The following is a 21,835-nucleotide window of genomic DNA, read 5'->3' on the forward strand; positions in this document are numbered from 1 at the left end:
GAGAACACGTCATCCTACTTCCGTTGCTTGTAGAATTATATTAGCATGTCTTTCGTAATCACACCAGTGAACGGTATACAAATCGTCTCTCACGAACTTGTAAAGAGGGAATACAAATGTACATCTATCTCTATGAAGATACAGAAATGTATAACACGAAACAGTTTTTTGTAGTTTTTTCCTACTTAGTAGCGGATGCTCCGCATTCAGTATCTCCTCGACAGTGGTGAATATATGTTTAGTATTAGGCCACATATTATGAAACTGAGTGTCATGAAGAAGTTTGATTCATTCAGTTTCATGTAGAACATTGCTGTAGTCAATATCTAGTGATCTACTGTGCATAATTTCATATCTTGTCGCATGGTTGCTATAGATACAGGTCATGACATTATATCGTTGTGATGCATGCCGCATTGATAAGGTAAGATAGGGTACATATATTGCTTCTCTCACAATCAGTCATACTTTAACCGTTACCTCACTCACTATCAGTCATGCTATGACTGTTGCTTCCCTCACTATCAGTCATGCTGTACCTGTTGCTGCACTATCTATCAGTCATCATGCTGTCACATCCGTTGCTGCACTCACTACCAATGCTGCCTAACCTGTTGCTTCCCTCACAACCTGTCATGCATTGCACACCAGTTGCTCACTCTACTGGTACACCGCTTATTGAATCCCTCAGCGCCCTGTACTGTGTTGCATTTTGAGCCTCCCAACTGCGTTGCTGTAATGACTTCCTGGATCATTATGTTACATTCTGTTGTCTCATCTAACTACCAACATCATGAGACCTGTTACAGATCCCGGTACGTGCTCTTCACCGACGTGTGGTTCCCCACATCATTCATGCTACCCTGCTTCATCGTCCGCCATTATTACAGTACCAAGCCCACGGCGAGTGAAGCAAGGACCTGAACGTTCACTTCTTATTCGTGCTTCTTTGGCCATTGATTCATCTTTTACCAGTACTTCAGTGTCAGTGCCTTCATTCGTAAGACGTTTTTCATTGTCAGTGGCTTCATTTATGACCACTGTTTCACTGGCATTGGCTTCATTTATATCCAGTTTCACTGTCATTGGCTTCATCTTCAACCAGTGCTTCATTATCCTTGGCGTCACCTGTACTTTGTTGTTAATTTCCCTGTCATTGGCCATTTATTCATTATCAGTTGCTTCACATACGACAGGTACTTCATTGTCATAAGCTTCATCTGCGAACCGTGTTTAATCGTCTGGGTTATCATTGCGATCAGTGCTTCAGTGTATGTTTCTTTATCTCACTAATTTTTCAGTTTCGCGTCATGCATTTATTGCTTCGTTGTGTTTTTCCTCATCATAAACCTTCGCTGTGCTTCATCACAAACCTGTTTCATCGTGTTTCTTCTTCATGCACCTATGCTTCACTGTTTCGTCATCATATGGCTGTGTTTCACTGTTTCTTCATTATATACCAGTGTTTCGTTGTGGCATGCTTCATCGTAGACAAGTTTTTCGCTCTAAGTTGCTTCATATAGACCAGTGTTTCATAGTCATTTGGTTCTCTTGTGTCAAGTGCTTCATCCTTGTGTGTACTTTCTGTGACGAGCGCTTTATTTTTTTACAAGTAGTTATATATTCCCTGTCGCTTCTTGTATTATTAACATAGATCTCTTTATATTGCTGTTGCTTCCCCCACTACCAGTGGTACAGCAGCTGTTGCTTCCCCCACTATCAGTGGTACAGCAGCTGTTGCTTCCCCCACTGCCAGTGCTACAGCAACTGTTGTTTCCCCCACTTCCAGTGGTACAGTAGTTGTTGCTTATCCCACTAGTGGTACAATAGCTGTTGCTTCCCCCACTGCAAGTGCTACAGCAGCTGTTGTTTCCCCTACTTCCAGTGGTACAGTAGTTGTTGCTTTCCCCACTAGTGGTACAATAGCTGTTGCTTCCACCACTACCAGTTATACAGCAGCTGTTGCCTCCCCCCCACACACACTATCAGTGCTATACTATATCTTTACTTTCTACCATCTCGAAAAACCTAGATGTATCTTCTTGATTAATTTTGTTTCAGTACCTCAAAAGTATCTGGCTTGGTTTCCCGTATTCCCCTTCTATGATCTTTTGTCATTAGATTGGAAATCATCTGTATAGTACTATAAGCAAATATACCTCCACTATCTTGATAGTCTCTTTGATATACACATTTGTTTAACTGCCATGACATTCCTGAAGGTAAATTTTACGGGTGTACATCCAATGTCCTGACCATATTAACTCGATTTTGTCATAGAAAAATATGTGTATTGTATATAAGTAGTACTTGAACGCTTTTCCAACACCTCTTAAAATGTAAGTGTTTTATGCAGATGTGTGCGTACGGAGGAGGTTGGCCTCCCCTAGGAAGGCTTCTCCTTCCTGGCCTGCTGCTGCTACTGCTGCTACTGCCGGCAGGATGGATGGGGGGCGTGGGTTGGGCCGCGCACGGCAGCCGCGTCAGCGTCAACCTCACCATCGCCGTTTCTGAGTCCGTCAACGTCACCGAAACCTTTGAGGTAGACGAGGACAGCCTGAAGGAAATGGGCGCGACGGCGGAAGAGATCGGCCGTTCGCTGGCGCATGTCGACGCTGCCGGAAGGGTAAGTGTTCGCTAGTAGTGCAGCTCATAAGTAAAGATGTCGAGACGCGTTGGCTGTTGTAGAGTATACGACGAGGTTCTCCGGCAGGTGAACAGGATAACGATAGGAGAGAGTGAGGTCCCTATCCACGTGGAGGTGAAGACCGACCCGGGCTCTCTCACCTACAGTTTCCTAACGGTCGACAAGCACCTGTGGTCCGTCACTCTCAACAACTTCACCAACGTAACCGTCGAGGATTTCAAAGGTCAGCCAGCAGATCACATATTGCCCCGGACAATCGTAAAAACATTACAAAGTCACATGGAATCATTTCCTATGCATACATAGTCCATAAAGTACAAAAAACATGTTTGGGGGATAGATTTAAAGTCGTGTTTGTTTGGGGGATAGATTTAAGGTCGTGTTTGTTTGGGGGATAGATTTAAGGTCGTGTTTGTTTGGTAGATGATTTGGTACAGTGGAATTTGCAGGTGATACGACGCTGACCGAGATGCAAGTGTCCCTAGACTGGTCTCTGCCGCCCCAACACCCGCCGCAGCCCGCCAACCTCACCCTCAGGTCGGCGTTACTCGAAGTCGACATCCTCCTGGACAACACCACAGTCAGTTTAACTTGAGCTTAATGCGTTATGATGAGCGTCAGACACAAGTATGAGACAAATTAGAGGAACAATCGTTCCCAAAGGAAAATTTCTAGCTGCTTTTCGACCTGTTCACAAGGATAGGACGAGAGTAATTGATAATAAATGACTTTTAGATTTAGCTCACTAATTATGATCATTAGAAAACTCTAAATAATGCCTCGGCCCAGTGAGAAGTAAGAACTGCAATATTTCCTGTAAACTGTCGTTGACGCTTTGATGACGGTTACGACCTTTTAGTCACAAGCGTACGACCCTAGATCACGACGGGACGACCTTAGAACACGACAGTACGACTTTAGAGCACGATGTTACGACCTAAGAGCACGGCGGTACGATCCTTTGGTATAATGACTTGGCCCTTGCCTGGCCCTTAGCACAGTGACTGCCATGGCAGTCATATGATAATCACTGACATGCACTCTTCTTAGAAAGGCCACACCACGTATGGCTGACGCACGTTTTCTGTGTTACGCCGCGTCTGGTAGATTGGCGCTTCACAATACACTGATTTCAAGGCCATTTTAGAACGTATGACCCCCGTACATACGTGCTGGTTTATCCTTCGAGGACCCCCGTGTTTAAGGCATGGAATGTATGGATAAAACATGTGACGTGTGGAACACGACAAATGTTTTGAAACCGATGACCCTGTCACATTGTCGGCTCTTGGTTGAATAAAGTCTTTTTTTTTCAACACCGCCTCCTCCCCACTCACTGTGTCAGGGGTCGGATCAAAGGTTACGTCACACGCACCCAAAGGTTAGAGCATTGTGCTGCAAGGGGGGGTGTAAAGCAACATGAAAATGATGCCAGTTTGTTCCCAGATCTACCTTGCATCTGTCGTTACAGTTGGCGTCACAGAAGACGAAGGGTGAGGTGGGAAGCGGCCAGTGGGTGCAGGTGATACCAGGCTCGGGGCTTTACCTCCGGACGGTGAACCCACACACTCACCGACTCACCCTCGTCACCTACTTCAATACCCAAGACTACTTCATCGACAGTGAGCTTGTGGACACCCTCAGAAACATCAGGACAGGGAGGGTCGCCTTGCTCACGTCCTACGTAAGTACCAGGAGGTAGATGTAGAGGAGTCTACATGTCTCTGTCGGATCAAACGGAGAAGGAATTACGCGCGTTGCAGATAGAGTGTACGTTGCACATTGTAGTAGGATGAGGCAGATATGAAATCACAACTGTTTAGCATTGAAATGTAGTAGTTAGGTGTCTTGGTAACGATGAAGTACTGGATCCCTTTGTTACGACAATATTCAGACAAATAAGCAAGTAGATGGAGATGCTCATGACTCTGTACGTACGTTGTACTGCATATATGAGAGAATGGGAGATGCATCCCAGGAGGAAGCACAAAAGTAGTCAGCTCCCCACATTAGACACCAGGGTAACATATGCACAAAAGATATATATATATATATATATAGAGAGAGAGAGAGAGAGAGAGGGGGGGAGGGAGAGTTTCATAGATACACAGACCATACTGAGACTCGTATTCACATTTTCTTTACGTAGATATCAATAAAAATTTATCCTTAAGAACCATGATTCGCATATTTATGTCAATGTGAACTGATATTACGCTGAATAACTTTTTGCTGATGGCATATCGTGAGGTGTGGCTGGTAACGAGGGTGTTCCTCTAAAGGCTGAGCTACGACGCCCCATTACCAGTGACCAAGCGCTTCCTGCTCTTCAGTACGATGCTTCGGCCCGTCTGGAGGCGTCGTCCAGGGCCGCCCTCGCCTCTCTCGGCTCCTTTGCCGTTCGCCACCTTGCTTTCCGTGACTGCTGGGCGTGGGCGTGGAGTGCGGGCGGGGCCACGCTGGCCGAGGGCCTAGTCACCAACATGAACGGCACCAGCAGCCAGCCGCCTCCCCTCGACCTACACTTCACCCTCCCTACACCGCCTCCTTCAGGTACGCCATTACGAACGAACGTTTATGTATCGAAATACCTTTCATACACATCTCCTGAACTTTCTCTCATATCAGTTTCTAAACCGTATTGCTGTCCAACTTAATTTGTTCATCACTCAATATATTTCATTCATCCACTGGTCTTTCTCTGGCTTTCCCTCTCAGCTCTTTGTGATTCTTTAAGTGTGATGACCAAACTTGAGAAGCTTATTTTTAGTTTTGGCCTAATGTAGGCTGTGAGCAGCTTGCTAGATATTTCCTTATCCATATACTGGAATAATATTCTAATATTTACCTATGGACAGTTTGTCTCCTTTACCATTCTCCTAATGTGGGACTCTAGCTGCAGTTGAGGAGCGATGTCTACTCCCAAATCCCTCACAAATAGATTCCTGCGGTTGATTTCCTCCTCGACAGTATTCACACCAAGGCCTTCGTTCGCTCTGATCCCATCCTCATAACCTGACATGTACTCGAGGTTGATGCAGTCCTTTTCGCTTCTCACGTCCCGCATGACCTTAGCCTCATCCACACACACACACACATCCACATAGGAATACAGTAATTCCAGCATGGCATATACATAGATCATGAGTGTGTATGTGTATATCCTAGGTGCCAGGTCTTCCAAGAAGAGATAGAACAATCATATTTGCCTCTAAATACTTTCATGTACCATTACATAACGTGCAGTACATCAGCTCCCGCTTAACATGATGAGAGGCAAGATCGGTTCTCCCCCATTTTTATCTGATTTCATCATCATCGTGAAACAACAAATCACTGTAATGGAAGACATGTTTTCCGAGGAAATCCGAAGATTTTTTTTTTCATACCAAAGCTGGATATAAGCTTTTGTATTTGGGTATAACCAGAGGCTCACACCAGTCCTCTCCATTCTTCTGAAATTCTAAGTGTGTGTGTGTGTGTGTGTGTATAAACGAGAGAGAGAGAGAGAGAGAGAGAGAGAGAGAGAGAGAGAGAGAGAGAGAGAGAGAGAGAGAGAGAGAGAGAGAGAGGTAATGTTGGGTGTGGTGAATTTACAGATAGGCTGTGCGAATCGTGGCCGTCGTCTTGGAATAAACGACAACATTTCTGTGACGTGTACGACGGCTACGGCGACCTGTGTGCGTGTTCCTACCCCTTCATGCCACCTACGAATACGACTAGGACGGTGAGTCAAGATCCTTCCTCTGTGACGAATAGTGCGAGGTGGTACTTGATGGTACCAGAGACTAACTACCGCTCTGCACCTAATGGTACTGCTAGGGCTTTCTTTAACATACCTCTACCCACAACCATGTTTTTAAACTATCACAAATGTCTCTTCCCCAGACCTATCTTAAATGCTGTAGCCAGGAATGTCCCTTGCTTTGACGAAATATATCCTAGGTACCTTAGATTTTTTTTTCTGAAGAAAATTTTCCAGGTTTCGAGAGGAGTAAGTTGACCAAATTTGCATCAGAAGGTTCTCTGGTCGTATTAATCAAGAGGTTTGTCGCTCGAAGATTGTAATGATAAGAAATGACGATCGAGAGTTGTTCTTGTGTCATACAGTGGAAGAGTGACTTACGAGTCAGTGGTCGTCCATAACCCCGTCAGAGTATTCAAGAGTTATGTTTTTACATTTTCATGACCTAATTCAAAATTACAGGTCACAACTCACCATTGTCGCCTCGGTTGCAATGTTTACAGATAGATGTCAAGTTAATATATGGACGCACATCAGAGTGTTGGATCATGATATGTCACGAAAATGTAAGTCAAATATCCTAAGTACCTTTGTAACTAGGGGAACTCTCTACAGGATACGTGGCGTGAGGACCTTGGCGTAATGGTGATGGCTGGCAGTAGGCCCCGCTACCTCTACAGGTATGTGTCTCACCTGCTGCTGCTCATGCTAGTTTGTCTCGCGATCTGTTTTAAATATCATGCAAGGAAATCTTGATAAAATTTTTACTAGAAAAAAATGTTTTTTAAATTTATCGTATGCCTTGGAGTGCGGTTGCATTCTTCAGTCCCATTTAACGCACTGTGAAAGGTTTGATCTTTTGCAAGCTGTAGATTAGGAATATGGATCCTGATAACCGCAATGAGAGCAGACGAAATACGCTATCCACTCATCAAACATTGTGCCTCAATATATCATGACAAATGACTCAAGACTAGAAGCATCCTAACGCAATAAAAGCACTCAAGAGTAACGTAAAGAACTAGGCTTGGTATTACTTTTTGATACATTTAGCATTCATACAGGGAAAAGGTGTCCTTAGGTCGTATTCTATCGTCGACCCTGACCTCTTAAAACTCAACGACACGCCCCTTGTGCACGACAGTACGACCCTTGAGTACGGTGACTGCGACCAGAACGTCGTGTTAAACGGATCGTGCTGTCGTTCTCAAGGTTCTTTCCACTGACTGTCGTCTTTCTGTGCCAGGCTATTGCGGCAGCTGGTGACCCAGCCAGGCCTGGACCTACAGCTGGTGCTGGTGTCTGTTGACGGTGTCCAGGAAGAGACCATTAAGCTGGTAGAGGTGCTCGGTCTCAGATGGCGCGTCCACGCCCCAGAGGGTGCGGGCTCACCACGGATATCCAGGTGAGATTCCGCGGTGCTATACTTAAATTCCCCTTCAGAAGAAACCAAGGTCTCTGGGTCATAAGAGTATGACTTGCTTCAGTGATATACTAATTCATAGCTTCGCGTACAGTATTATGAATAATTATACGATTTTAGAGCATCAGCATATTTTTACTTAGTTATTTTCAGAGTTATTTAAGAGTCTCTGAGGTAGTCAGTTCATGAGGAGCTAATATATGCAGTGACGTTTGCATCTGCTGTTCCAGGCACCTGCGGTTTGCGCTCTTCCAGGCTCTGGACGTCCTTACCGTGGACAAGTTCATCATCCTGGAGGAAGATCTGATCCTAGCACCAGACTTCTACTCGTGAGTTGCATCCCGGAGTCTGAAATACCTCTTGCTCTTCCATCTGCTGATAGAATGTAAACAACCTGAAATCCTGACGATGAAAATTATTTCAAGAAATATTTAGCTGTTGAAATGTATATATACATTAAGATACTTTACATACAAATTGTACTTACACACACACACACACACACACACACACACACACACACCAAGAGCCCTCAGATGGCTGAGATTGTGAGAAGCGTTTCCTCCCTTTCGCAATTGAAGTATGGTTAGGGAGGTGCCACTGTGAGTTCCCAGCCCGCCTCCGACCACACCAGAGATGTTCCATGTGAGACCTAAGCTGCAGGAGGTCAGTCGATTTTTTTTCATTTTCTCTTCTACATTTGGAACCAAATTGAAGGAGGTGAAGTGTGCTGAAATCTAGAAACATAAGCAACCTTAAGACTCTCATCATTTCATATACCGTACTCTCTCTCTCTCTCTCTCTCTCTCTCTCTCTCTCTCTCTCTCTCTCTCTCTCTCTCTCTCTCTCTCTCTCTCTCTCTCTCTCTCTCTCTCTCTCTCTCTCTCTCTCTCTCTCTCTCTCTCTCTCTCTCTCTCTCTCTCTCTCTCTCTCTCTCCCACCCCTCATCTCTGGATCTGGGACTTCCGGATTCCCTCCCCGCTGAGGGAGGAAGTCTGGGATAGTAGGAAGGGACACACTCTCCCAGTTACTCCTTTCTAGGAAGTCTCATATACCCCACACACACACTCGCATGTCCTCAACAAAGATAAATCAGCATGTACCTACGAGCAACTCGCATGAACACATACTGTTCACAGAGACGTACGGAATCTACAAACACACACACACACACACACACACACACACATACTCAGCGTTGAGGAGACTGGAGAGGGCCGAGCCTCTCGGCAGCTCGGCTTTATTTTCGGGATATATCGGCGTTTTCACCGAATGGCCAACGTGTCTGAGTGTCCGGAGACGAACCTTGCACTCGTGGCTACTGGCGAATCGTAAATTAGATTAGTGGAAAAAAAGAATAGTACGTCTAAAGTGGAAAACGAACAGGGGTCGGTAACCTACTGGTGCACAATGGTGACCACTACGGAATGAGGACCAGTGACGCCCCTTGAACACGAACACCTTTTTAGATATTTGGACGACTTGGTGAGGACATACCTCACTCTCTAGAGGACGGAGATAGGATCACGGACACTGTAGGGTGCATAAAGGAAGTGACCAGAGAAGATAGGGAAGAAATGGTTGAGAATTACCAGAAGAGGTGTGAACAATGAAGCTTCATCAAGGTTACACTCAGATTGGAAAGTAAACAAAGCCTGTGTGCTCAGACAGGTCAACATACTAATATAAAAAAGAGGGGAGGGGGCATCCAGTTGGTTGTTTATCAAAAATAACTAGAGACGAGATAGATGGGGAATGACATCATCCAATCCGAAGGGACTACAGGAAGTGGAGGTAACTAAATGGGAGCTAGGCCACGATGTATGTCAGGAGGGAATGTCTGGAAACGTTTCCTAAGCCGCGGCGTAGAGGACACGTGGAACAGTTCACGTAAAGAGGAAGTTAAATATAGAAAGTATCGGGAAATGCAACAGGTCGTGTGACGGTGACGTAAGACTAACATGCTCGCGAGAGTAAAGCCTCCCTCCCTTGTAGAGAGAAACAGGTAACCACAAACGGGTAATTGCACACACACACACACACACACACACACACACACACACACACACAATATACATACAGGACCTGTATATAATACAAAATCCCGACAGGACATAACACAGTACACAGTAGGATACAGCCTAGGATTGAGGGGCGTGGCTCAGAGCCAGCCAACCCGACAGCAGTAAGCAGCGGCCGGTCTCGGCAGGTATATGCAGCAGACTTCGGTGCTGCTGGACCAGGACCCCTCGCTGTTCGGGGTGTCCGCTTACGCCCACTTCTCCTACGTCCACACTGCTCGCGACCCCACCCGTCTCAATCGCGTCCACTCCTTGCCTGCCTACGGCTGGATGGTCAAGAGGAGCTTCCTGAGGGAGACGCTGCCCAAGTGGCCCCCAGTCTACGTGGTAAGACAAGTGTGCTTGGCTTGAATTGTTCCTCCTGTGGTGATGGTCTGATCTGATCAGGGGATCCTGGTGATAGCAGAGATATTTTTCTACTTGGGACACTGAATTACATGATATAAACATCGTATGTGATTCATTACACCTTTAACACTTTGGCACTACTACTACTTCTACTACTACTACTACTACTACAGTTACCCTTACCACTACCACTATGATACTACTACCACTACAGTTACCCTTACCACTACCACTATAGTACTACTACCACTACAGTTACCCTTACCACTACCACTACCACTATGGTACTACTACTACAGTTAATCTTACCACTACCACTATGGCACTCCACTACCATTATGGTGCTACTACAACAGTTACCCCTACCACTACCACTATGGCACTACCACTACAGTTACCCTTACCACTACCACTATGGTACTACTACCACTACAGTTACCCTTACCACTACCACTATGGTACTACTACCACTACAGTTACCCTTACCACTACCACTATGGTACTACTACTACAGTTACCCTTACCACTACCACTTCTACTATTTCCACCGCGCCCGCTGGTGTTGGTAGTCGTAGTAGTGGTGGTAGTGGGAGGGGTGGCGCCACATCCCCGGCAGGCCACGGACTGGGATTACTGGGTTGGGACCGGGCTCGTGCGACGGGGACGGGAGCTGATCATCCCGGAGGTGTCCCGCACGGCGCACGCTGGCCTCACGGGCGCCCACTTCTCTGGCCTCCTTACCAAGAAACGCTTCTTCAACAAGCCACTCTCGTCTGACGCCCTCACTGTCCTCAACCTCACCACGTGAGTCCATCCTCAGCTTGAGCATGTGACTTAGCCGTGCCTGCAGAATGACTGAGCGACCATGATGTGTTTCGGAGGTGACTAAATGACCTAGCCATGTGTCACAGTATGTGAACGTGTACTTGGTATGAGCTGTAGCCTTTACTATTGCCTTGAGTTATATGCTGGACGATACAGAAGCGACGTGGTATATCCATTAAGACGCAAGTGGCTGTAATTCTCGACTTGACCTGGGCTTGTTTCAAAGATGCGATCTAGATGTACCTCCAGGATGAACTAAGACTGGGCGTGTCTTCCAGGGTTAACAAGAAAGTGTACGAGAGCGAGATCAAGGTTCTGTTGGCACAGGCTGAGCCACTGAACATCACAGACTTAGATAATTACACCATCCCCGCTCGTCCTGTAAGTATCACATTTGCTGAACATCGCAGCTACTAATAAAACAACCTTTAGCCTCATGATCCACATTGACTCAAGAGATGTTTTCATTTTTGTGCTATAAAAATGTATGTCTGACTGATTAGATATTTTTCCCACCTCGGTCCGCTTGGGTACTGCCAGGGCGCTGTGTACGCGGTCTGCGTCAGGATGAGGAACCCTGAGGATGCCGCCTCCTTCAGGATACTCGCTAAGGTAAGGACGTCTGTTTATATCATCATCGTATCCATCCTTTATGAATCTTCCAGTTTCCCGTTTGCAAAACTCGAAAATAGACAGTAGCTATCTTTATCACTCGATACATACTAGCACTTTGATATTAATCGAAGTGTCATCATCGCCACTGCTTATATTTAACCAGCGAGAAATCTAATCATGCTTCGTACATTCGTGAAATGTTTCAATGTCACAAACTTAGAACGGAAGATGAAATTATTTATTTTCCCTTGGTGTAGTTAAATGAATTGATGGGTAAATCCATACAGGAACGGATCAGTCCTTTGTATAAACGGAGCAACTGTTCGGAAGAAGAGAAATTTCGATATCTACGCAGAACTCCCAATTTATTAGAGGCAGATTTAGCAATTTCCGTAATGTGGGGTTTCCAAGATAGAGTGGATGTTACAGAAATACCAAGTATGTTCATTGAGTGAAGAGGCGGAATTACAGGACCGTCAAAGGAGAGAAGAAACGAGAAATTTCGATAGAAAGAGGGCAAGAAACTAGGTCTTGGAGGCATTAAAATGAACCAGATTTCATCTAGCACATTGAGATACACTGATCAAGTCTCAATTTAATGCGGAAGTTGTGTCGAGACAAGATGTATATCAAGAGAGGAGAAGAAGCAGAACTGAAGGATGTGGAGGAAGGCAGCGTTAGTCGTGCATTTGGTTATTTGTGCAAGCAAGAAACTCGATGAAAAGGGGAAGAGGTGGAGACAGAACAGAACCTTGAGGGACACTCCTAACAGATCATGAACTGTAACTAAATGACACATAAATATGGCACCGAATTCCAGAATAAGATAAAGTAGATCAATAGGACATCTTGAACATAAAAAAAGAAAGAACGGTGGGAATTTCATTAAAACCCACTATCTGAAACTAGATACTATGTGTACTACGCTCTTATCTACACGTTTTTGTGTATGGTGTGCTTACGTAAGCTCTGCTGCGAATTGTCATTTAAAGCTTATCATCACATAGCAACCTCTCAAAATCCCATGAATCCTGACTGTAGAGAATAAATCAGTTTTCTTTTCTGTACTCGCTAAGTATATTCAACACAAGAATCCTTGTTTCTTTCATGTTTTCAAGCTTTTAATCCTCAGCGCAATTAGGAATTCAACCTCGGCTTTTTAGGCAGAGGGTTAATTTTGTATTGCACTGCCGATTAAAGGCTTGAATAGATATGCCTAGTTTGCGTGTAGACCGTATATCAGAAGTGAGAAACACTCTGATGTATTCTTTATGGTAAGGATTTATAAGAACTTCATTGCTGTAAGTGTCATTTGGCAGCAAACCGTAGAACCTCGACAGAAAGCATTTGAAATCCCTGGTATGTGCTTGAATCATTGTCGTAACGCTATATATATATATATATATATATATATATATATATATATATATATATATATATATATATATATATATATATATATATACAACTACCAATAGATATATTTCTGTATTACTATAAAAGTATTAAAGATAAAGATTGTAAGTACACTTGCTTCCCTCAGAATTGTAAAAATGTTCATCTCAGGTACATACATCGTATGCGTATTTGATTTCCTGTTTATATAAGATTGATGTTTTATATTGATATATAAGCTTTAATCTTAGACTTTATCCTTAATGCATTGGTCTTTACAAAAAAAACATAATCACAGAATGCTAAAACGTCCCTGACAAAGCTTAAATAACCCCTCTCGCCAGTCAGTCGACTTAATCCGTTACGTAACCTTGCTCGCGTCTCATTACCTTACCGAGCTGCATCTTGTTACCATAGACTTTAAAAAGATGAATACAATCCCTAGTGGATGATTAGCAAGTAAACGATAAAACCACATGTTTCTTGATGTTTGCTTCGTTAAGTTAGATAGGCTTGGCTATCTTTTCGGTAACAGTAATAGTAGAATAAACTGACTGTTTATCTATGTGTTAAGCGTCTGGGATGCCTCGCATGTATCAGCTTAAGTCCTACTAATTCACCGAATGTCAGTTAAGCGTATTTGATGTAGATTAGCTCAATAATAGTTCTGTGTGTAAGAGTTGTATGAGACTGTTCAGCTTACCTTCAACTGAGTTGGAGTTACTCGATATTTAATACGATGGTGCATGCTGGTTTTTTTTTTTTTCATTCTCTTTTTACAGATTATAGTTTAATGATATTGTTGGATGTGGAGGTGGGAAGCGCTAATGCTGTATAATCAGCAGCTGACGACAATGAGTTTTACATAAGTGTGACTACGAGTGGAGGCCACTGTCTGGGTCACAGACTGTTGCCTTGCACCCTTGTTCCCAACCGCACTTGTCTCACCTTTTCAACCACCTAGCTCACTTCAACTCGCCTCACCTAACGCCTACCATTCACCTCATCCACCCCACCTACTACATACGTTACTCACCCTATATTGATTTCATTACTATCATTCGTCTGAAATTGATCTTTTGTATCCACATTGTATATGTGTAACACTTTTCTGTCCATTGTTGTGCCTGTATAACGCCAGCATCGTCCGATCAACACCTGCTGTGGCTGTGGATGGACCACCTCCCTACCAGTAACATTCAGAACATCTGTTGGTGGTACTTTCGAGTGTCTTTCGTAAAATTTTTCTTATTTTAGCCTTCAGTATGCATTTCTTCCTACCCTACTGACCAGCCTTGGACTTTCACTCATAGTCTACCGTTTGACCTACGGGTTTTATGCCTTCTTAGCGTTATCAGCATCTGCCGATAATGACAGAGGTCGCCTTAAGGGAGATCATTACATCATAGCTGTCGATAAGGCAAGTCTTGCCGGCCTCCTGTACGCGAGCTCCCAACGGCAGTGGTGCGTCACCAGGGCTCTTGGCAGGCCAGTCAGTGTAGGTGTCGGGGGTCCTCCCACGTCCACGGGTTCCGGCAAAAGTAAAAGTTTAGCTTGAAACTGAGGTGGAACACTGCACTGAAAATCTCTCGTGCAGCCCTGGACTGATACTGAAGACCACTCAAGTTTTATTTTTTCCCACGGTTTTCTGACTGGTCATCAAAATGGCAAACAGTGCTGGCTGGAAATGTCCGATATGGATCTCTGTTCCCTTGGCCCTCGCAGCTGTGGTGGGTGCTGTGGGGATCATCTTAGCATCCGTCTACCAGGCGGACTTATCCACAGACACGACAGATGTGCCAGAAGCTAAGGTCGAGCCAGTTAACGTACCGGAAGAACCTGCAGCTGAAGAGCCGCCCAAGTTGCCTGAAGAACCTATAGTTGAAGAGACGCCTCAGTCGCCAGAGGAACCTGTAGCTGAGGAGGCGCCTGAATTGCCGGAGGAACCTGCAGTTGAGGAGACACCAGACTTGCCAGAGGATTCTGATCATGAGACAGATGAGGCAGAACTGGTGGACGACTCAGAGGTTGAAAAGGGTAAGACAGAGGATGGCTCTCTGGGGATGATTTTTTTTATCAGCTTGTAATATCTCCTGAATTCCTTTTAGATGAGTATTCCAGTGACGCTTCATGCCATTTTGTTTTACTGACGATAGTAATTTTAAGTTCTGAGAGTATCAAACTGGACTATCCCATAATCTACACCAGCCACCATCTTTCAGGGCATAGTCCCCCACATATCTACTTTTGGTGGCTCTTCCGTGAGCAATTCCATTTTCAGGTCATCTTTGTAAGAAAGAGAATACTAAATAACCCCCCTCCCCCCAAAAAAAAGGCGAAGTTGAATGTTGAAAGCTAGGAATATCAAAGAGGAAGGTCCCAAATGTTTAAGTAATTCTTAGCAGTAAGAATGCTACCAACATCAGTGTCTAGTAATGAGAGAGAGAGAGAGAGAGAGAGAGAGAGAGAGAGAGAGAGAGAGAGAGAGAGAGAGAGAGAGAGAGAGAGAGCGTAATAAGACTTGGTTCTTCCTGCAGGCTCTGAGGGTGTGGGACCAGGACCTGAGGGACCATCACTACGGCTTGTGGAGACTCCCGTATTACCAGGCGATCATCTTGGTGATAGGGACCCCTTACTCTAAGTATAGGTAACACTTCTGTTGTTGAGACACCTTATTCTTAAGGTCCCTGACGAAAGTAAGAGACCCGTGTCGCAAACTAGCCCTCTGTGATGAAGGTGATATCCTTAAACCGACATTGGCGGGAGCCTTGTGGTAGGTTTAGATATTAAGTGTAGAAAAGCTCTTTAAATATCGATAACCTCCTTATGTTAGGAGTACCAGAATCTTAAAAAACCTTGTGAGGCTGGTTTCCTTTGGAGATATTGTGGCCTACACCATAGTAGCAGGTGATTCTCCATGCACGCCTATACACTGATGGTATCTCAGAGAGGTGAGTTGTATGTTGTAAATATTACCGTTATCATGTAACCTGTACGTCTCTCTCTCTCTCTCTCTCTCTCTCTCTCTCTCTCTCTCTCTCTCTCTCTCTCTCTCTCTCTCTCTCTCTCTCTCTCTCTCTCTCTCTCTCTCTTATATATATATATATATATATATATATATATATATATATATATATATATATATATATATATATATATATATATATCCCTGGGGATAGGGGAGCAAGAATACTTCCCACGTATTCCCTGCGTGTCGTAGAAGGCGACTAAAAGGGGAGGGAGCGGGGGGCTGGAAATCCTCCCCTCTCATTTTTTTTTTTTTTTTTCCCAAAAGAAGGAACAGAGAATTGGGCCAGGTGAGGGTAGTCCCTCAAAGGCCCAGTCATCTGTTCTTAACGCTACCTCGCTAATGCGGGAAATGGCGAATAGTTTGAAAGAAAAAAAAAAAAAAATATATATATATATATATATATATATATATATATATATATATATATATATATATATTGCAAGAGGTCACAGTGGTGCGCGTGATCTAGTACTGTATGCAAAAACTATATGAAGATGAAACTCAAAGTTCCCTAGTGCACTTCCGTGTAATGATCACATTGTCAGGGGAGATACAAGAATGAGATAGAAGACGTGGAAGAATAAGTTGATATTCAAGAAAGGGACGTTGCTAAGACGTCTTTACGTGTCTTCCTTGTATGTCAACTGACTGCTCCGTCTTCTATCTCATTCTTGCATCTACCCTGCCGATGTGATCATTACACGAAAGTGCACTTGGGAACTTATCATGCTTCATTTTCGGTTTTTGCATATATGTATATATATATATATATATATATATATATATATATATATATATATATATATATATATATATATATATATATAGGAACAAGTGTACCGTTCTAGTTTCCATATGGGTATGTTTAAGAAAATATGTTATCAGGAAAGTGTGAAAATGAAATTGGTAGAGGACAATGGAAATGATAAAGTGACGTAAGAGCGTAGATTGTTGCTTCGTTAATAGCGCGAAGGAACTGGACAACTCAGTTTTCAAGGAAAGAGACTGAGGAATTCATCGCGTGAAAATTTTACCGTCATAAGTCGCTAAGGTATACAGATAAAGAAGCACATACAAGTGAATAGCCGGGGCAAGTGGCAAGACCACTAGTGAGCAGAATGTCTTTAGGTAGAGAACAGGGTTACTCAACAGTGGAACACCTGAGAGGGTTTCTTAAAGTACACAAAGTAAAAAAACAGACTAAGGGAAGAGAGAGAGAGAGAGAGAGAGAGAGAGAGAGAGAGAGAGAGAGAGAGAGAGAGAGAGAGAGAGAGAGAGAGAATTCAGTAGATGTGAAAAGGCCACAAAGATCAAATATATGCTGTGGGGAAGTAGATACCGCAGCAGCTACATAACATTTGATAATTAAGAAACCAAGGAACAAATACACGATAAGAAAAGACGAAGAAAAAAGATTGCTCCCCGTGACCTTAGTGACTTCCGTCATAAAATGTTTTCTTAAGTTAGATAAATGTGTGGCGTTTTTCTCCATTAACTATTTTCTCCCTGTTCTTGATCAGGACTAGGAGGAAAATATGTTTTTCTTATGCCAGTTTCAATAATAACAACTGACTGAGAAAATTTATCATAATTTGTTTAATTTTCTCTTCCAGTTACAATTAGAGAGAGAGAGAGAGAGAGAGAGAGAGAGAGAATTCAGTAGATGTGAAAAGGCCACAAAGATCAAATATATGCTGTGGGGAAGTAGATACCGCAGCAGCTACATAACATTTGATAATTAAGAAACCAAGGAACAAATACACGATAAGAAAAGACGAAGAAAAAAGATTGCTCCCCGTGACCTTAGTGACTTCCGTCATAAAATGTTTTCTTAAGTTAGATAAATGTGTGGCGTTTTTCTCCATTAACTATTTTCTCCCTGTTCTTGATCAGGACTAGGAGGAAAATATGTTTTTCTTATGCCAGTTTCAATAATAACAACTGACTGAGAAAATTTATCATAATTTGTTTAATTTTCTCTTCCAGTTACAATTACTTGAGTAAGAGGTGCCCAGTCTGGAGCGTGGGCACGGGCCACTTCTCCCACACGATGGACAACTTCGACGAGACCTACAGCTTCGTCGGCCACTCCCATCTCGATTTCCTCAAAATACTGAACCTCTCGGTGGACGCTCAACTGGGCCAACTCTCGCAACCGTATGATGCGCCGCGGGACGTTAGCAACAAGACCATTCATCCTGCAGACCAAGCCAATACTACTACTACTCCTACAGATTGCTGCGGAGATGAACGTAGTATGACTAGCACAGAGACTCCATTGAACCATGAGCCGGATTATGTTGGTACTCTTCCTGATAATTCAACACAGATATGAATATTTTTTACTACAGATGATCTATTTTAATACGTTTTCTTTTAAACATTAGTTATTCTGAAGTTTAACAGGACAAAGAGTGAAACGGTAGTATATTTTCAGAAATATGTCTCCCTATTAATTATGTATGTTGAGCTGTGTTGGTCCTCCGGATCGTTTACCAAGGGAACAAGTAAATATCCCTACTTGTCAGTATGTACGATGAAATGTAGGAAAAAGAATAATCAGGATCTAAACCGGTCATAAAGCGACAGGCTGGAATATAAATGTAACTAAAAAGTTACATAATTACTTCTCTAGTGGTATCCCTCTACTTTGTGCCTCCTCACACCTAATTTCTGTTTAACAAAGTAACTTCTGTAAATCTGAATAACTTTTACGTAAGTTAAAAAAAAACCCATATTATTAGAGTAAAAAAGTATTCATTATTCCTTTTTAACGATTCCAACTATTGAAGCTGACGCCATCTACCGTCTGGACGGCTGTCGCGTGCTACTGATAATATGATTACGGCTGGGCTGGATGGAACCATTACTCGATGATAAACTTGAATATGCTAGCACATTGAGACAGTTAAACAAAAATTGATGTCCTGGAATACTCAGCGGAATATCTTGACAGCACAACAATTCCTCCAGAGGGTAAGGAAGCTGCCTTCCACAAGAAGTCCTAATAATCAGAACTGTGAAACAATGAAAATTTAGTAGCAACTGCGACAGAGGAATCAGTTAATGGAAGGTCTGCAGTCATTGTTTATGAAACATAGGCTAGTATTGCCTGTGCCTTTAGAAAATACCAAATGTTGGCAAAAGTTCGAGACAACTCAGCAGACTCGAAAAGCGACTTGTAAAAATAACCTGTTTGTGAAAACTTTGCATTATAATTTTGTACGAAGGCTCGGTCCGAAACAAGCCAGAACTCTCAATATGGACAGAAGATGTCTGGTCTTCTATGATATTCCGTGACGTTTACGATCCCCAGCTTGAAGGAATTTCGTTCTGATATCGGTAGATGAAGGAAACCGTACCAATGTGGCGTTACACATTCAACAGACCTACTACACACATAGGCATAGGTAGGGTGCGCGTTTGTGTATGTGTGCATACGTCGGAGTAAAGACATAGTTCATATATATATATATATATATATATATATATATATATATATATATATATATATATATATATATGGTTAAGAGACAGGCAACACGCGTGAAAAACTTTCTCCCCGTATCACACAAACAGTAATAGCGTATGTATCATTATACTACGTCGCTGACGCAGTGTGACTTTGCATACCAACCATGGTTGTTTACCTCACTGAAAGGACTTTACACCATAGATGCTTTGGCAATTGTTAAACTTTAATATTTCATCGAATATTTCTGACAAGCTTGAATTATTAATTAACATAAGTATAATCATAGTTAAACGTCAAATTTTTCTCTTTTTTTAACTTTGACGTGACTTAAAGGTGGCCTTTTATGTGGGAGAGGGGCCTTCAAACCAAGTGGTCGACGTGGGCAGCCATAGTAAGGATGATTGATAGTGAATTTGTTGGATTTCATGGCATGTCTGAATAAAAGAGTGAGTGAAATTCTTGTTTTTTCTTCATGCTCTTCCCCCTATACTACTGAGGCAAAAAGATGGTAGAATATCTGGCTGTTATGCTCTGGAGACCGTGATCCGACCTAAAGCAATTTACATTCGTGTTTACTGAGCGTGCTTCCATCGGTCGAGAGCCAAACTTGAAGGTGGGGCGAAAGCAAAGTAATGTTACATGGCTACTTATATCTAGTGAGGAGGTTGTTAGGTTAGGTAGATGTACGTCAAGAAAATGACTTCCTAAAACCATGCAAAGTAGGCCGCCTTTTAAACGGTACTGGAAGCCCAATAGTTCGTGATGACAGCTTCTTACATCTTGTGCTCATCTCTATTTACTTAAGGCTGCTTCCACAGACACCATCGAAACTGATCCAACGAAACATCAGTTATCTTTATCATTTTTGACACATGACAAATATTTCTCTTGACCTTAAGGCATCTTACGTAACTTAATTTATATAACCCAAATGCTAGATTATAACGTAAAACAGCGTTGGCTCTGATTAGGACTGCCTGAACTGTATTATACAATCCACAGGTACTGAAGACCTTGACCAGCGGTTGATAGTAGTGTGAGCAGACTTCTGATGGCCGTTATCTTCCCATTGAAATCTGTTGCACTTGACACTCAGCGGCCACAGTATCCAGAGATCTAGATTTTCGAGGAAACTGGAGTTCTCGGGATGCTATGCGGCCTGTGGGGGTACTAGAGAGCTAGGGTTCCTTGTACATTCGGAGGTTTCCCGGGTGGCTTGGATGCCAGGGTTCCTAGGGAGTTTGCCGAGGGTACTAGGGAGCTAGGTTCTTCAGAATGCTAGTAGGCTTTCGGGGGTATCAGGGAACTAGTGCCCTAGATATGCTGAAAGGTTTCCTGGAGTATCAGTACGTTAATGTTCCGGTGATGAAAGTAGCTTGTTGTATCAGGACTACTTAAACGGAAAATGTCGAGAAAAATTTAGACCTGAACGAATATGTTACTAGATGATAATATCTTTTCTTCATACTACAGATCACCTGGATGCTCCAATATCACATGAGTGAGTCATTTTTCCGATATCATTAGAGGATTCTATATATTCTACAGATCTCTTAGCAAGGCTTGGAAACAAACTGTTCATGGGTAAACACTCAGATCTCTATAACGAAGGTACTTTTAATTCTCGCTTTATTTTTGTAGTCTCCAGCAAACAGTTTTGAGAATGGCTATTAGAAGCACGGATTTTTTTTTTTTTTTTGTAAATTTTGCCATCAACTCTCAGATATGGATGGTTTATCTCATTGTTGTATCAGTGATATCTTACCTGTCAGTTCCTTTATGGTCTCCCTTTCTTCAAAGCATGTCAGCCACTATTTTCGGGCCAAAAGTATTACACAAAATAGAAAAAAACTCGTAAATAAAACTGAAATGAGCAGAACTGTTTTCTACACGAAGAGCTTTGGAAGGTATGTTTCCTTCTACACGGTGTTCAAATGCTTGAAACACTCAATGTTCAAAATCCAAAAATCCCTGGAACTGCTGGAAAGGCATTTTTTCCCTTTCACCTTTTTCCAGGAGGAGTTCTGGAGTTACCCAGGACCATTGGCCGACATACCACTGCCCTGCATTTTACTCGTGAAAGTTGTCTTGATTGATTTAGTGAATGAACATATTTGGTCAATACACATTTTAATTTCTTCAAGGATAGCACATCAAATATAATTACACACTTATTTCCAATGAGGTCCTTCAAACATGATCAGTGTAGAGTAACAAATATAATGTTCAAAATCTCTGTTCACGTAGATA

General features: G+C 42.9%; 1 protein-coding gene across 1 annotated transcript; it reads left to right on the forward strand.

The window, feature by feature from the left end:
* The first annotated feature begins 370 nt into the window (after window positions 1-370).
* Window positions 371-20,041, forward strand: LOC139755353 (protein O-linked-mannose beta-1,2-N-acetylglucosaminyltransferase 1-like). Its single transcript, XM_071673524.1, has 16 exons — window positions 371-424; window positions 2,357-2,626; window positions 2,714-2,870; window positions 3,097-3,227; window positions 4,119-4,331; window positions 4,981-5,200; window positions 6,247-6,374; window positions 7,008-7,072; window positions 7,639-7,797; window positions 8,046-8,144; window positions 10,025-10,223; window positions 10,861-11,048; window positions 11,348-11,450; window positions 11,610-11,681; window positions 15,617-15,726; window positions 18,097-20,041. The coding sequence occupies exons 1-16, from the start codon at window positions 386-388 to the stop codon at window positions 18,443-18,445; spliced, it is 2,502 nt and encodes an 833-aa protein (XP_071529625.1). The 5' UTR covers window positions 371-385; the 3' UTR covers window positions 18,446-20,041.
* The last annotated feature ends 1,794 nt before the right edge of the window (window positions 20,042-21,835 follow it).

This window comes from Panulirus ornatus, chromosome 19 (genome assembly GCF_036320965.1).
Source record: "Panulirus ornatus isolate Po-2019 chromosome 19, ASM3632096v1, whole genome shotgun sequence".
Taxonomy (NCBI): Eukaryota; Metazoa; Arthropoda; class Malacostraca; order Decapoda; family Palinuridae; genus Panulirus; species Panulirus ornatus.

Bases quoted from the DNA above. Each gene is read 5' to 3' on its own strand.
- LOC139755353 (XM_071673524.1), top strand. From the start codon at position 386: ATGACATTATATCGTTGTGATGCATGCCGCATTGATAAG. The intron at 11,049-11,347 runs GTGAGTCCATCC...CGTGTCTTCCAG, and splicing joins ACTGTCCTCAACCTCACCAC to GGTTAACAAGAAAGTGTACG. The intron at 15,727-18,096 runs GTAACACTTCTG...TTTCTCTTCCAG, and splicing joins ACCCCTTACTCTAAGTATAG to TTACAATTACTTGAGTAAGA.